Source organism: Barbus barbus, assembly GCF_936440315.1.
Source record: "Barbus barbus genome assembly, chromosome: 29".
Taxonomy (NCBI): Eukaryota; Metazoa; Chordata; class Actinopteri; order Cypriniformes; family Cyprinidae; genus Barbus; species Barbus barbus.
The window spans coordinates 26,266,292-26,281,720 of NC_136757.1; the positions used below are offsets into that span (position 1 = coordinate 26,266,292).

General features: G+C 35.2%; 1 protein-coding gene across 4 annotated transcripts; it reads left to right on the top strand.

Annotated features, from left to right (window-relative positions):
* Positions 1-1,294: 1,294 nt before the first annotated feature.
* Positions 1,295-15,332, top strand: LOC306849792 (interleukin-1 receptor-associated kinase 1-like). 4 transcript variants are annotated; one of them, XM_079385110.1, is made up of 14 exons: positions 1,295-1,582; positions 2,264-2,431; positions 5,041-5,154; positions 5,266-5,342; positions 5,536-5,721; positions 5,801-5,907; positions 7,063-7,177; positions 7,807-7,919; positions 10,368-10,575; positions 11,238-11,306; positions 11,387-11,611; positions 12,566-13,013; positions 13,118-13,237; positions 14,497-15,332. In XM_079385110.1, exons 1-14 carry the CDS (start codon positions 1,471-1,473, stop codon positions 14,592-14,594), a joined length of 2,160 nt encoding a protein of 719 aa, XP_079241236.1. In that variant the 5' UTR covers positions 1,295-1,470; the 3' UTR covers positions 14,595-15,332. The 4 variants fall into 4 exon arrangements, with proteins under 4 accessions (XP_079241236.1, XP_079241233.1, XP_079241234.1 ...); XM_079385107.1 differs by having other exon boundaries at positions 5,843-5,907; XM_079385108.1 differs by having other exon boundaries at positions 5,843-5,907; positions 12,566-13,010.
* The last annotated feature ends 97 nt before the right edge of the window (positions 15,333-15,429 follow it).

A 15,429-nucleotide genomic window follows, 5' to 3' on the forward strand; every position in this document is an offset into this window, starting at 1 on the left:
AACGTTTCAGTTTCACTCAGAGATTTTCTCTGAGGTTTTGCAGTTGAACTTGAATTAAATCAATGCTTGATGCTCATATTTTACATTAAGTTCATATAGCAATCTCATGTTTTGATACAAATGCAACTTTAATGTCTTTCTCAGGCAATCTTGTAATACATAAATATTACATCACTTTAAAATTTTGAGCAAATGACTCAAAATGCAAAAACAGCACTTAATATCAGGACAGTGAAATTTACCCTATTACTAAATGTAGAAGAACGGAAATGGAAGATATGAGTAAGTTAGACGTGATGGAGGACTACAGTTAAGGTGACGGCTATGAATATTAATAAACGTAATGTGACGTTGGCTTTCAACTAGTAACGTAAGAAAGTGCAGCAGTCAGAAGCGGTATCTTCACAAAGCCCCAGTCCCAGTGTGCATATTATCCATCTGACATTCTGTGTTATTTTAGTTGTTTTCAATACTATTTAGGGTGGATAGTATGGACATTGGGACCAGTGTTGGGCAGGCTATTACTTTTTGCAGTAACTAGTAGTCCAACTAATTACAGATAAGATTACAGTTACCATCCATAAAACAGTTTAGTTACTTTTGATGCCTCAACCCTGCTGATTTAAAATCTAACAATCAAATAATTCCTAGATTTAATCATTTTCATGGCTCGCACATGCATGTGATGTTCCCAGTGCAGCAGGCAAGCTTGGAATATGGAAAAGCTTACAATCAGATAGAAATATTGCATTATATTGATTTTGTCAGGAAAAAAAGATATGAACACTGTTGTGTAAGTAGTGGCTGTACTTTACTCTGGCATTACATCCCACCCACATCCCTCTGATCAGCATGTGGTACATTATTTTACTATAATTTTTTGGAAAATTAAACAGTTTCTTATGTGATTCGATAAAATACATAATGAAATATAATCGTAGCTATGGGTAACGGAGAAATTGCAATTAGCACTTATTAACATTTCTGCATGAATCAATCACTATTGAGTGTTTGTAATAACTTCTGACTGCGATCCAATGTGGATTTTGATCAAATGATGAGGCAGAAATATGTTGTTAATAATATTCTAGAAGAAGAAGATACAAAGTTACAACTTCTGTGTAGTAGTGTAACTGATTACTGTTGCCAGAAAGTAATAAGTAACAATATTACTTTTGAAAGGAGTAACTAGTAATGAGTAATATTACATTCTTTGAGTAACTAGCCCAACACTGATTGGGAAGATCATTGTGGCTCATGAATATTAATGAGATGACGCACCGGCTCAAAGATCACTCGATGAATATTCATGAGGTTCTGACGGCTGTGGTGGTGAGTCAACGTAAAGAAAAAAAAAACTAGTGACAGCCACAAGCAGGAAACTCCAGCGTACAAGGACCACGTAAAACAAAAGATTACTACAGCGAATACGAAAAAGATAAAGTCAGGGAAAACAGAGGGTTTTTGAAAATGTCTGGAGCGGAGTTTGACGGGGAGTTTCTGTACAACTTACCCGCGTCTGTTATGAATCACTTTACACGGGTTATGGACTCACTTTCACACTCAGACTGGATATTATTCGGTAAGAATTATGTATTTATGTTTAGATTTTTATTAGGGTGATGTTGTAGTAATTTATTTGACTCTTAACTTGAACCCCATTGATTAGCACACTAGCTAACTCGCTTAGCCATCTGAACGGGGACGTCAAAAGTTTTTGTTTACTTTGTGAAATGTTTCTTTCTTACAGCCATGGTTTATTTACTTAATTTAGTTGTGAATAAAGTTTAATTATATTTGTGTGATTATTCGAATCTGTTTGAGGTAACTACAAATGTTTCGCTGTATGATGACACTGGAGTAACAGTTAAATAAAGGGGTAAATAATGAATAATCTGATTTAATAGTTCACCAATGCACTTGGATCAACGGGGTTTATTTTGTGTCCATTGATTCAGGGGGGATGCTGAGATTTAATCAAATCACAGCTCCTTTTCAATAGGGAATCATGGGATTGGAAATGAGTTTAAATAAGATGCTGTTTATGTGATGCCAATGTTGTCCTTTTATCCAGGTAAACTGGAGAATGTCAGCTAGAACTTGCTACACAGTCATAATAATGATTCTTCATGACGTTTTGGAATAAATTATTCTCTTATTCAATTGGAACTAAATCTCATATTAAATTATAATGTTTTTATTGTGGTAACTAAAGTATTTTGGTGGAAACTAAACTAAAACAGTGCTTTAATGTCCATTGCAGCATCACAGGTAATATCGGACCAGACCGAACTACGCCTTTTGGAGCAAAGCCCCAGACGGACAGACAACCTGATGCACAAATGGGGCTGTCGCAACGGGACGGTTGGAGAACTGCTGAAGATTCTCGAGGGCTTGCAGTGGTTTAGGGCCCGTAATATCATCCTTGAATGTATGTATGCTTTCTGTATCATTGTGTCTTGTCATTTACTTGCTTCTGTTGTCTCTACCACATCTCATGCCCTAACCAGCCAGGTTGTCAGGTGGGTTTTGTGGTTGTTGTGAAACTTACTTGATAGTCTTGATTCAGGGACGTTTGTTGACAAAGTAACACATTTAAGATGTGCAGGAACACAATGCTGTCAGATGTGGCAGTTTTCTGCTGTGATCACACATGCGTATTTGTTTCAGTTTCTGTTCCCTGATCACTAGAGAGGCTGTCAGAGTTACAGCTACAAGCAATTACATTCTCCTCTGATATCTACTGAAAAAAATTAAATAAAATCAACAGCCACAACTATTAGGATTGTTATTTGATCTTAAACAGAGTCCAAATTGACCTTATTTGTTTTGTTAAAACACTTTTCCATTTTATTTTGCATGATTCATCGGTGCATGTTTTTTTCAAATAAAAAAAATTGTCCCTGTAATCTTTTATAAGATCTCTAAATCTCTAACTCTATAGGACAGCGGCACTCCAGGACCGATGTTGATTACACAATTTTTGATTACACAATTTTAACACTGATTACATAGATTACACAATTTTAACACACTATTTTCTTCAGATTCACTACTTTTTTTTTTTTTTTTTATCAGATTATGTAGTATTCATTGATATATATATATATATATATATATATAGTGGATATAAAAAGTCTACACACCCATGTTAAAATGCCAGGTTTCTGTGATATAAAAAAATGAGACCAAGATAAATAATTTCAGAACTTTTTCCACCTTTAATATAAACTATAACCTGTACAACTCAATTAAAAAACAAACTGAAATCTTTTAGGAAAGGTGAAGTAAAAATAAAAAAACTAAAATAATGTGGTTGCATAAGTGTGCACACCCTCTTATAACTGGGGATGTAAGATGTGGGGATGTGGCTGTGTTCAGAATTAAGCAATCACAGTCAAACTCATGTTAAATAGGAGTCAGTACACACCTGCCATCATTTAAAGTGCCTCTGGTTAAAGCCAAATAAAGTATTAGCTGTTTTTTGTCTTTCCCTAACATTATCTTAGTTGAATCTTACAGGAAAAGCCATGATCCTCAGAGAGCTTCCAAAGCATTTTTGATTTTTGAAAGCTATCAGTCAGGAGAAGTGTACAAAATAATTTCCAAGGCATTAGCTATACCATGGAATACAGTGAAGACAGTCATCATCAAGAGGAGAAAATATGGTGCAATAGAGACATTACCAAGCACTGGATGTCCCTCCAAACTTGATGAAAGGATGAGAAGAAAACTGGTCAGGGAGGCTGCCAAGAAGCCTACAGCAACATTAAAGGAGCTTTAGGAATTTCTGGCAAGAACTGGCTGTGTAGTACATGACAACAATCTCCCATATTCTTCAAATGTCTAGGCAATGGGGTAGGGTGGCAAGAAAAACATCCAAGCCTGGCTAGATTTTACAAAAACACAATATAATTCTCCCAAAAGCATGTGGGAAAATGTGTTATGGTCGATGAAACCAAGGTTGAACTTTTTGGTCATAATTCTAAAAGGTATGTTTGGCACAAAAACAACACTGCACATCACCAAAGGAACACCATACCCACAGTGAAGCATGGTGGTGGCAGCATCACGCTTTGTGGCTGTTTTTCTTCAGCTGGAACTGGGGACTTAGTCAAGGTGGAGGGAATTATGAACCGTTCCAAATACCAGCACTGGCAATACCAATACTGGCACAAAACCTTCAGGCTTCTGCTAGAAAGCTGAAGATGAAGAGGAACTGACCTGAATCCGATTTTAAAATCTGTGGGGTGATCTGAAGAGTGCTGTGCACAGGAGATGACCTCGCAATCTGACAGATTTGGAGCATTTTTTTGCAAAGAAGAGTGGGCAAATATTGCAAAGTCAAGGTGTGCCATACTGATAGACTCATACCCAAAAAGACTGAGTGGTGTAATCAAATCAAAAGGTGCTTAAACAACGTATTAGTTTAAGGGTGTGCACACTTATGCAACCACATTTTTTTATTTTTACTCCACCTTTCCTAAAAGATTTCAGTTTGTTTTTTAATTTAGTTTTACAGGTTACAGTTTACATTAAAGGTGGAAAAAGTTCTGAAATTATTTATCTTGGTCTAATTTTTTTACATCACAGAAACCTGGCATTTTAACAGGGGTGTGTAGACTTTTTATATCCACTGTATATTGGAACGGACATAAGGGAGAGATAGTACTTTAGTTGATCTATAAACTTGTTATTGGAAAATGGCAAGTAATATCAAAATAGCCAAATATCTGCCGATAAATTAATCCGTCTTATATATCAGATTGTCATCAATAATATTGTTATCTAAAACTAATAAGTGTTCAAATTAAATTTGGTTATTAAAATAAATCTGTAATATATATATTTTTGATAAAAAAACATTTTAAAAAATTTAAATCAAAATTAGAAATGTTCCCATGTTGAAATGCTAAAAATAAAAAACTAAATAGAAAAATTTATATATTTCAGTTTTATGATTTACTTCTGTGCAGACACTACATGTTGTTATATTTAGATAATAAATCCTTTTATGTACTTCTGTATGTATTTCCACAGGCAGACATATACAGCAGTTTCGTTCAGAGCAGCAGTCACCTTCAATGGAGCCACCAGTCCCTGCATGTCAAAGCCGTACAGCCACCTTTGTCAAAGAGTCTCTCCCTGTCCCTGGTAATGTTTTATTCACAATTCGGTGATTGCATTTGTCGCACATGATATTCCTTTTAAAAAGTTGACTGCTTCAGAATATCAGTGGTAAAAATTGTCATTTTGCTTTTCCAGAAGTCAGGCCTCTACCCAAGCCTAGCCCCCCACCGCCTGATCTGGACTCTATGGATCCAGGAATTTCAAAAATAGAGGTGCTTCATTTGATTAAAAAAAAAAAATAAAATCAGCCATTAAAATGGCTAAAAGAAAAAACTTGCTAGGTTTGACTGTTCACTGTTTTTATTGTGCTGGTGAGGCATTAGTCAGCATGACTCTTCCTTTAGCCATCATGTTTTTCTTCCTTACAGTCTCTTAAGCCACTGACACATTTGTGCCTGTTCATAGTGCCCATGTGCGAACCGCGTGGATCCCCCTCCTCTTTCCTCTACTGCAATGAGCTGGCCGTTTGAGGAAATCCAGAGTGGCACATGCAACTTTTCCCAGTGCAAGCAGATTGGAGAAGGAGGTTTCGGGCACGTCTATAAAGCTGTCATGAGAAACACAGAATTTGCTGTGAAGAAGCTGAAAGAGGTATTAGACGGGAACTAACAAAGCAAACAATTATGATTTTGGCCGTTCTGTTATTGAGTCATTCAGTTTGTTTCCTAAGTTTGTTTTTTCTCTTTCGCGTTCATGTGGGTGTTTGGAGCAGGACTCCCATTTGGACTGGAATATTGTGAAGGAAAGTTTCAGGACGGAAGTAGAAAAATTATCACAGTAAGAAACTGTCTGTCCATCCTCTGCTCCCGTGGCTTATGCTTCCTGTTCTCGGGCATTAAATCTGTCCTTCCTGTTTTGTCTTAAAAGAATAGTTCAACCAAAAATAAAAAATTTGCTGAAAATGTACTGACCCTCAAGTCATCCAAAATGTAGATCATTTTGTTGGCTCATCAGAACAGATTTGGAGAAATTGAGCATTACATCACAGTGAATGGGTGCCGTCGTCTGAATTAACAGCCCAAACAGCTGATAAAAAATCACGAAAATCTACAAGTAATCCACATCACTCCAGTCCATCAATTAATGTCTTGTAAAAGTGAAAAGATGTGTGTTTGTAAGAAACAAATATATCATTAAGATGTTTTTAAACTTCAAACTTTTGCTAAAAATACAAGCCCTCTATCCGTAATATAACTCCAATGAAGTTGTCTTGTCCGAATCAAGAGAGAAATATGCACAGATCAAGCTCGGTTTACAAGTGAAAACAGTCCAAAATAAATTCTAAACAAATAAATCAGTGGATTTTGATGTGAGAGGACAAAAGGGGGATGGACTCTTTTACTGGAGGAAGCGGTAATATAGATTATGGCCAGAAGTAACTAAAGTTAAAACACATTAATGTTTGATTTGTTTCTTACAAACAAGCAGCTGATGAACCGGAGTGGTGTGGATAACTTGTGGATTATTGCGATGTTTTTATCAACTGTTTGGACTCTCGTTCTGACGGCACCCATTCACTGCAGAGGATCTATCAGTGAGCAAGTGATGCAATGCTAAATTTCTCCATTTATTGTCCTTCATTTATTTATTCATTGTTTTTGTGTGAACTATTCCTTTAATTAGCTTCTATCAGTCTGGCTGTGATTTTATTTGTTTGTTCAGCAGAACGCAGAATGGGACTTACCCGCTTGAAATTTCCATTGCTCTTTATGCACCATGCCTCTTCATGACCCAAAAATGAAAGTCTACAGCATACCCTCCAAAACTTTTTTGTGGTTAGTTGTCACCCTTTTGTCTCTTAATTAGGTCATTTTTTCTGACACTTCAGCCTTCTCAAGCTTTGCTTCCTTCAGCTACTGTAATGCTCTTGTTAAATGTTATGCAATATAATCTAAAGCTACATGGCTTTTCATTAGGCTCTTTCTTACACAGATACAGACATCCCAACATAATGGACTTTGTTGGCTACAGTATAGAAGGACAAACTTATTGTTTGATATATGTTTATATGCCCAAGGGCTCTTTAGAGGACCTGCTTCGATGTGAGGTGAGTTACCACTCTTGCTTGACAATATGGGATCTGCATCAGTGTTTAGTATGCTATTCAAAGAATAGCTCACTCAGAATGAAACTTATGTCATCATTTGCTCGCCCTCATGTTGTTTCCAAATGTGCATGACTTTATTCTAAGTGAGATATTTTGAGGAAAAGCCCTGTGTGTTCTTTTTATATACAATGAAAGTGAATGGGGACAGAGCTGTCGAGACCAAAAATAGTTTGTATGACTCATATTTTAATTGTTTTTCCGCTAAAAGGTAGTTTTGTTCAACCTGGCTTTCAAATCTCATTTGAGGGCCTGCATGTACAGCTATAATGAATCAAAACTTTTTGTGCTGAGTTTGACGTCAGTGTTGTCAATTATTGTGATGACCGCATCAATGATGATGTTAACAATATCAATGAAAAGATGTGGCACGAGTCACTGGTCTCACAAGTCAGAATATGAACTTCTGTGGTACTTTAGTGGTGCTTTTTATTATTTTTTGTCTTGTTTTTATGTATCATTGTAAGTAAATAAGCCCTCAAAACAGTCACTTGGGTTTATGATTGCATGAGTAAGTGATGACAGAATTATGATTTTAGGTCATCTATTTCGCTGTTGCTTGTTTCTTTCAGGACAGTATCGCCCTCTCTTGGTCACAGCGTGTAAATGTGTTGCTGGGCACTGCCAAAGCTATTCAGTACCTGCATTCTTGTTCACCTGCACTTATTCATGGAGATATCAAGAGGTGAGTGCAAGAACATGTATAGCACATGTACACTGGTTTACACGTTTGGGGTCTGTAAGATTTTTCTTTTTCTGACAGAATTAATATTTATATTTAGCAAAGACGTTTATAATGTTCCTTCAAACTTCTGTTCATCAGAGAATCCTGAAAAATGTGTCATCGTTTCGATAAAAATAAAAAGCCATTTATTTTGTTTTTAACACTGATATTAAAAAGAAATATTTCTGAAGTGGCAAATCTGAATATTAGAGTGATTTCTGAAGGACAACACTAATCGTATTTAGTGCTGTTGTGATTCGTTGATTTTTAAAAATCGTCGACATTATTAAACTATTTTCTAAGGCCGCATGATATATTTAACCCATTAAAAATCATAATTAAGCATAATTGTGAATTCACAAACGCTATGATTTAAATAATTATATGCGATGCAGTTCTAACACAGTATGTGCGCTTTAATTATTTCATGCGTGTAGATTAAGCACGTGTGTCTCTCAGCTCCACAGAAACTGTTATCATTCACATGTGGAGCGACTCAAACTCATCTCTGCATGTTGTTGTGAGTTTGGGTTTATTATAACGTTCATCTAGGAACGCAGCGTGTGCCATTTCATCAGATTTGTAAAGTAAATCATTTATAAATCCACACAAACACAGGATAATACATCGCGATTTCAAAATAAAAGCTCAAACCCTCCCTCTGAGTTTACACGGTTTGATGTCCAAATCATTTAATTACAGTGGCTAGAGCATTTCTGTCCTAAAGAAATGGCCAAATATTAAAGATTAAGTGGACATTTGAATTAAAAGGATTAGATCTCACAGTAATGTGTAAAAAAACTGCTCCTGCAGGCCGGTGTTGTTATGCGTAATGTTCATTAGCTCTATTGTTTATAATATATTATGTATTTTAACAGTTTTGTTCAGTAAAACCATATGATTTCTTGCTTTTGATACTTTATTTGAACTAATTATTATTGCATCATTGCTATTATATATGTATTTTAAGTCATTTTAAAAGCTATTGTTCACTTACATCTATTTTTATTACCACAAAAAATATATATATATATAATTATAGGGCCCTATGAAATCTGTTTTATTTCCAAATTCATTTTTTTCCATTTTCATTTTTCTATACTCTGTTTTAATGGTTAAATTAAATTGTATTAATCAAAAAGCCTGTCTAATTAATTGAGTTTTACATTATTTTTCTGGATTCCATTTTAATGTTTCCATTAAATTGTAATAATCAAAAGCATCTCCAATTAATTGATTTTGTTTTAAAATTATTATTATTTTTTTTTTCAGAAATACTGCACATTTAGTCAAGTCTGCTTTATTGAAAAATTTACATTTTTCACCTAAATAAATTCTGGTAAATACTCCTTGAAAAGGTGTTTTTTGATTATAATTTTACTAGAAGACGTGGATATGTTGTCATTCTTACTCTATAATACTGAACTTTGATTTCAGTGATTTGGACTGAGATGGATACTTACTTCTTGCACTCTGTTGCACTTTTGCTTTAAAACAGGATTTCATTTGGTTTAGTAAAATATTCTTAAGTAAAATTGTTTATTCTTTTGTGGGAAATTAATCGTTTAGATTAATCGATAAATTAGTCGATAGATTAATCGAAATAAAAATAGTCGTTAGTGGCAGCCCTAATCGTATTACAGTTTTTACTATATTTTTAAACAAATAACTGCAGCCTTGGTGAGAAAAAGGCTTTCAAAAACACTAGAAAAATCTTACCAACCCTAAACTTTAGAATGGTAAATAATATTTAGTCTCTAAGGTCATTGCTGGACTCTTTGAATCTGCAGTAATTGATAGGGATAAATATGAATGCTTGGGAGGGACGGCAATGATCGATCATGAAATGTCTTTGTGATAAATTAAAATTAGAGACATGAAGTCACTGACAAAACAAATAGTCACTAATTTTAGTTACATTTTCTTGAGGCATCTTGGAATTGAAGTCACACATTACCAAACGTTTCTGTCGTAAAAGCCAAACGTCAGTCCCAGCTTGAGCTGCTGACAATCACACTGTTGTTACATAAATTGCAGGAATCATATTGACCCAAATGACATCACAGCTACATCTCTCAGGACCTCAGATTAGTCGATGGAATGAAAGTGTTCATGGATGCAGATTCATTCTCCACTGGTATCTTTAATGCAGTGTGAGTGCAGCTGATTGCACCCATTACATTTTGTAAAACCTGCAAAGAACCTTTACATTGGGATGAGTTAAAAAAAAAAAAAACTTGTTTGGAACTGGTGCTGCTAAAACTTCATCACCCCGAAAAATCTGAATTCATGCTTGGAAATTTAGGAACATTTCACCACTACACTATCCAGCATGGCAATTGTCCTTTTTGCTGAATATATGCATGTTAATCATTAGGGTACCAACCAGTCATGTTCCTTCTGTTACAGCTCTAACATCCTTTTAGGGGACCACCTGGAGCCAAAGCTGGGGGACTTTGGATTGGCACGTTTTTGTCGAAACCCCAACAAAACCCCAGGCAAGACGTCCACCGTGGCTCAAACTGCTACGATCCGGGGAACTCTCGCATACCTCCCAGAAGAATATCTGAAGGATGGACAGCTGGGAGTGGAGATCGACATCTACAGCTTTGGAGTGGTGAGATGCAAAATCTCAATAACGCCAATAAGTTTTTAACTTCGATTGTATGTTCATCACTCTCAGCAATGTAAAGACTTTGATTCACTCAAAGAGGTCTGAGTTGGGTTTTTAAGGAACCCATCCTTAATTATATTTAGTTTTATAATTTATATTAGTTTTTTTGTGTGTGTGTAATGTTTACTGTTTGTAACTGGGCTGGGCAATGTAACAAAATAAAATTGAATCTCACTATTTTCCATATTTTGAAAACATTTTAATATATAAAAAAAATTGTATTTGCTCTCAAAAAAAAAAATGTAAAAACTGGTGGTGTTTTTTGCTCTGCATGAAAAGACACTGATCACTACTTTTTTACTAAATGTGCACAAAATGACAATTTAAAAATCATATGTACTTAAAGGTACCAAAATAAAAAACACACATATGCACAGCATTTGAAAGCAGACATGATTTAATTCAGCTGTCATGGTTGAGACACAAAAAAGCCGTGTGAAATTGGTTCACTGTCTGTATAAGTGAAGCATTATCACAATATTTCCTAATTTTATATCTTCAGCAGAGATATCACTACTATAATATTTATCACCCATTCTTTCTGCAAAGGTCTTTCAGTTTTCCATATTTGATGAAGTAACACTCCAGTTTCTCTCGTACCGCAGGTCATGCTAGAGGTACTTACTGGACGCCAGGCTCTGGAGGTCAATGGCCAATCCAAAACTGTTTACTTGGTAAGAAGAGCTGAAGTCGTATTTTACTCACATATGTTAGTGTAGAGTTGGCTGGTGGTTAAACCTGTTATTTCTCACAGAAAGATCTAGTAAAAGAGGAGGAAGACGACGGAAGAAGCTTCAGCAAAGGGAAGCACTCGCGGGAGCTGTCCTATGCTTACGCAGCGGAGAACATCTGCAGGAAACATCTGGATCCTCGACTGATGAATAAAGACACACCTTCCCCTCATGGATCAATGGAAATCTCTCAGCTGGCATGCCAATGTTTAGATCGACGGCGGAAGAAGAGACCCCGCATGACAGAAGTAGGAGAATCGATTCAAATGCTTGTTTGTTTATTATATTATGATTTTATTAGTGTGTTTCTGTTAAATTGATCATGTCATCATGACAAATCAATTTTATTCTTTAATTTAGTACCGTAAAATTTTAATTAGTTCAAAATTTACTACTGTTAAAAATTTTGGGGTCTGTTATTTATTTATTTTAAGAATATGAATACATTTATGTTGCAAGGATGCATTAAATTGAGCAAGTCACTAAAGTCATTTATAATGTCAAAAAAGATTTCTATTTCAAACAAAAACTTTGTATTCATCAAAGAATTCTGACAAAAAGAGTATCACAGATTCCACAGAAATATGAAGCAGCACATCTGTTTTTAATGTTGGTGATAAGAAATGTTTCTTGTGCAACAAATCAGCATATTGGAATGATTTCTGAAGGATCATGTGACACTGAAGACTGGAGTAATGCTGAAAATCCAGCTTTGCATCACAGAAATAAATTACAGTTTAAAATGTATTAAAACAGAAAAGTTATTTTAAGTTGTAATAATTGTTCACAATATTACTGCCACTGTATGCTTCAACAAATAAATGCAGCCTTGGCGAGACAAAAAAAAAAAAAAAAAGTCTTCCTGATCCTAAACGTGGTCTTGTAAATGTAGTATTATTTTCAGAATTAAAAAGAGCATTTCTTGATGTTATTAAATATATGGATGGAATGATTTAAAAACAATTGCACCTGACAACAAACATGTTGAAAGGGGTGTTTCTTAAAGGCACCGGCTCAGCGTCCAGAAACAGAAAGTTCTGTTCAAATGGAGAGAGCAGTCACAAAAACTGAATTATTACTGGCTAGGAAGTGGACATCAGGAAAAAAAAATAAGATTATTAAAAACGGTAATACCCCTTCATAATATTATGTTTAGTTGGAATTATCAGGTTTATTCTGGTGTTTTATTTTGGTGTTTATAGGTGTTCAAAGCACTTCAAGATGTGCATTTAGGCTTGAAGACCTCTGGCAGATCAACCACGGTCAGACTGTCTCCCGTATCATCTCATCCATCCACCCCTGAGCCCCTGCGCTCCGACAGCAGCTCCCTGGACTCTCTCACCCATCAGTTCTCCAAACTCCGCCCTCAAGAGGACACGTACCCCTGCCTTGACAAGACTGTCTTTCCCACCTTGACCTCTGTCGTGACTCAGTCTAGCTGCTCAAAGTCAGAGGTGAAAGATGAATCATGGGCTTCACAGTCCTCTGCTATGCCATGTGAATCGGATGAGAGTCAAGGCTTTTCTCAGTACTTGACAAATCACTGTAGCAGAGCTCAGGCGACGTCATGTGGGGCCTGTGGCATTCAGAGCACTAAAACAAGTGGTTCTTCAGTGGAAAACTCATCACAGTCCAGTCCCAATGAAGGTGGTAAGATTATTTGTTAGTAAAATGGGTAGATCATAAATAGTTAAGAGCCTTTTTCTGAATGTATGGGATTATAACTTTCTAGTTGGCCCTGTCTGAATTTACAGATTTTTCTGACAAGAAAGTGTATGTCAATCCTGTGAGGCAACGAATGGTCCAAAAAATGGAGCTTTATGATGAGGGAAGGATTTTAACTTCTGATCTGCTGTCATCAGGCACCTCATTATGTAAGTGTCCAAATCAGCTATAACTGGATGACATTCAAACTGAGCTGAAAATAGTCAGGGATCCTGCATCTGCTCGATCTTATTGCCCTTTGGCTGATGTCTGGAGATTTGCTTTTAGGGCGTTGCTCAAATCACAAATACTCAGTTTTCACATTCAAAGTGCAACTGGGGTGACCCATACAAGACCCCCATATTCTATCAGGACCCAATAAGCAATAAACACATTTTGTAGGTCTTATCTGGCATTTGTATGTATTGTCTGCATTTTTTATTTGTTATTTGTATATGATACCAAGGTTATTATAGTTGACACGAAACTATTTTTGATATTTGAAATTAAATCAAATTGAACTGAAATAAGATAATATATACAAAAACGTACATTTATTTGATTTCAGCTAGTTGCCAAAGGCAACATTTCTCATTTTCACTTAAGCAAGGCAAGGAAAGGCACGTTTATTTATGTAGCACATTTCAGACACAATGGTGATTAAAAATAATAATCACAACAATAAAAGCAAGTAATTACAATTTATAAAATGATTTAAAATAATTAAAACAGTTAAGGATGTTTATCTTATCTTAGTTTATCTTGATGTATTAAAACTAACACTAATAATAAATTAAAAATAATGAAAAGACATTTAAAATGGAAAATAAACAAAACTAATAAAAATGACATCACACAACAAAATGACTAAAACGTAAACTAAAATTAAAATGAAAAACTCAATAAAAACTGTAATAATATCTGAATTATGCTAAAATAACCCTGCCTAATAGACATCCAATGGAATAAAGTTGAAACAACAAAGAACTGACATATTTCATCACTATAAACCCCTTTATAATAACTTTCATTAGCATTAACAAACATACAGTTCATAACAGATAATACGATCCGCTTAGCTGCTCAGTTATCATTTTAAAGGCCAATTCGCACCGATGGATGCAGACCAACTCTACGGTCACCAGATTACAGTACATCACTTCTCCAACATTCGGAGACCCGACAAATGCAGCGAAACAAGCAGCAACCGATGGCGACAGGTGTAACGCACTGATTAGACAAAACCCCACAAATGTGTCAGTTGTCTGCTTCTGTAGATGCACTGCGAATTACTTTAATATTGAGTTAAGTTGGATCTTTACAAAATGTGTCAACACAAAATTGTTAAAAACATGCAAAAAAAAAATTGCTGTGCTTGCTTGTTTGAATCATTAATATAGTATATTTATCCTTTTCCATTATTTTGTAGACCGGGAGACGAATGCTGAAACGAGGGAGCCAGAAGAGAGTGATGAGTTTGCAAGTGAGACATCTGGAATCAACATGCAGCCTCCTGATGCCGTTTAACACTGAATGTTTGGAGGAAGGAACCAGCAAATATGTTGTTAAAATACTCCATGAAATATTCACAAATATCTTTATGGTAGTTTTTTTTACAGGTAGAGAAAATACCTTCATAAATACCTCAGCCAAAGCTGCAGATGAATAATCTTTTGTTATGGTAATAGCAAGTGAAATTAAGAAAGCTCTGTAGTTATGAACCTGTGAATCTTGACTGACAAGCCAAAGAAATATAAAAGTGCATCATTTATTGTTATACGCCTGTTATTTTGGCGATCGAATGTCTGTTTTTGGCTTAGTTCTCAGCAGCATATTGTTTTTTATAACACAATGTCAAGTTTATGGATTATGGCCAAATCACTGTATGAGAGTGCTATTTAACGTTAATGACTAATCTATTTCTATGGTACTAACTGGTGATTGTTACATACATTAAATTAAACATTTAGCCTGTGCAATCTTCATTATGCATGTTTAATTTTTTTTCTCCCATTTAGATTACTGCAATGCCAGAACAGTTTTATTTGAAACACAGATTGTTTGTGTTGTTGTTTTTATAATCAGGGCCCTAAAAGCAATTTTACAGATTTCTACATTTGCTTTATAACTGTATACACTGACTTGTGTAATGTTATAACTTTAAAAAATGCAACAAATTAATCTGATCTTTTGAAAGAAAATTAATTTGGGGGTAATTTATCAAACCTCTGCATTTTTGTGAATGAAATACAACTCTTGTTTATCAACAGTGGAGTGTTTTGTAAGCATATAATAATAAGCATATAATATTTACATGAATTATGATTATCAGATCCGTTATTTCATGCAGAGATCATGAATA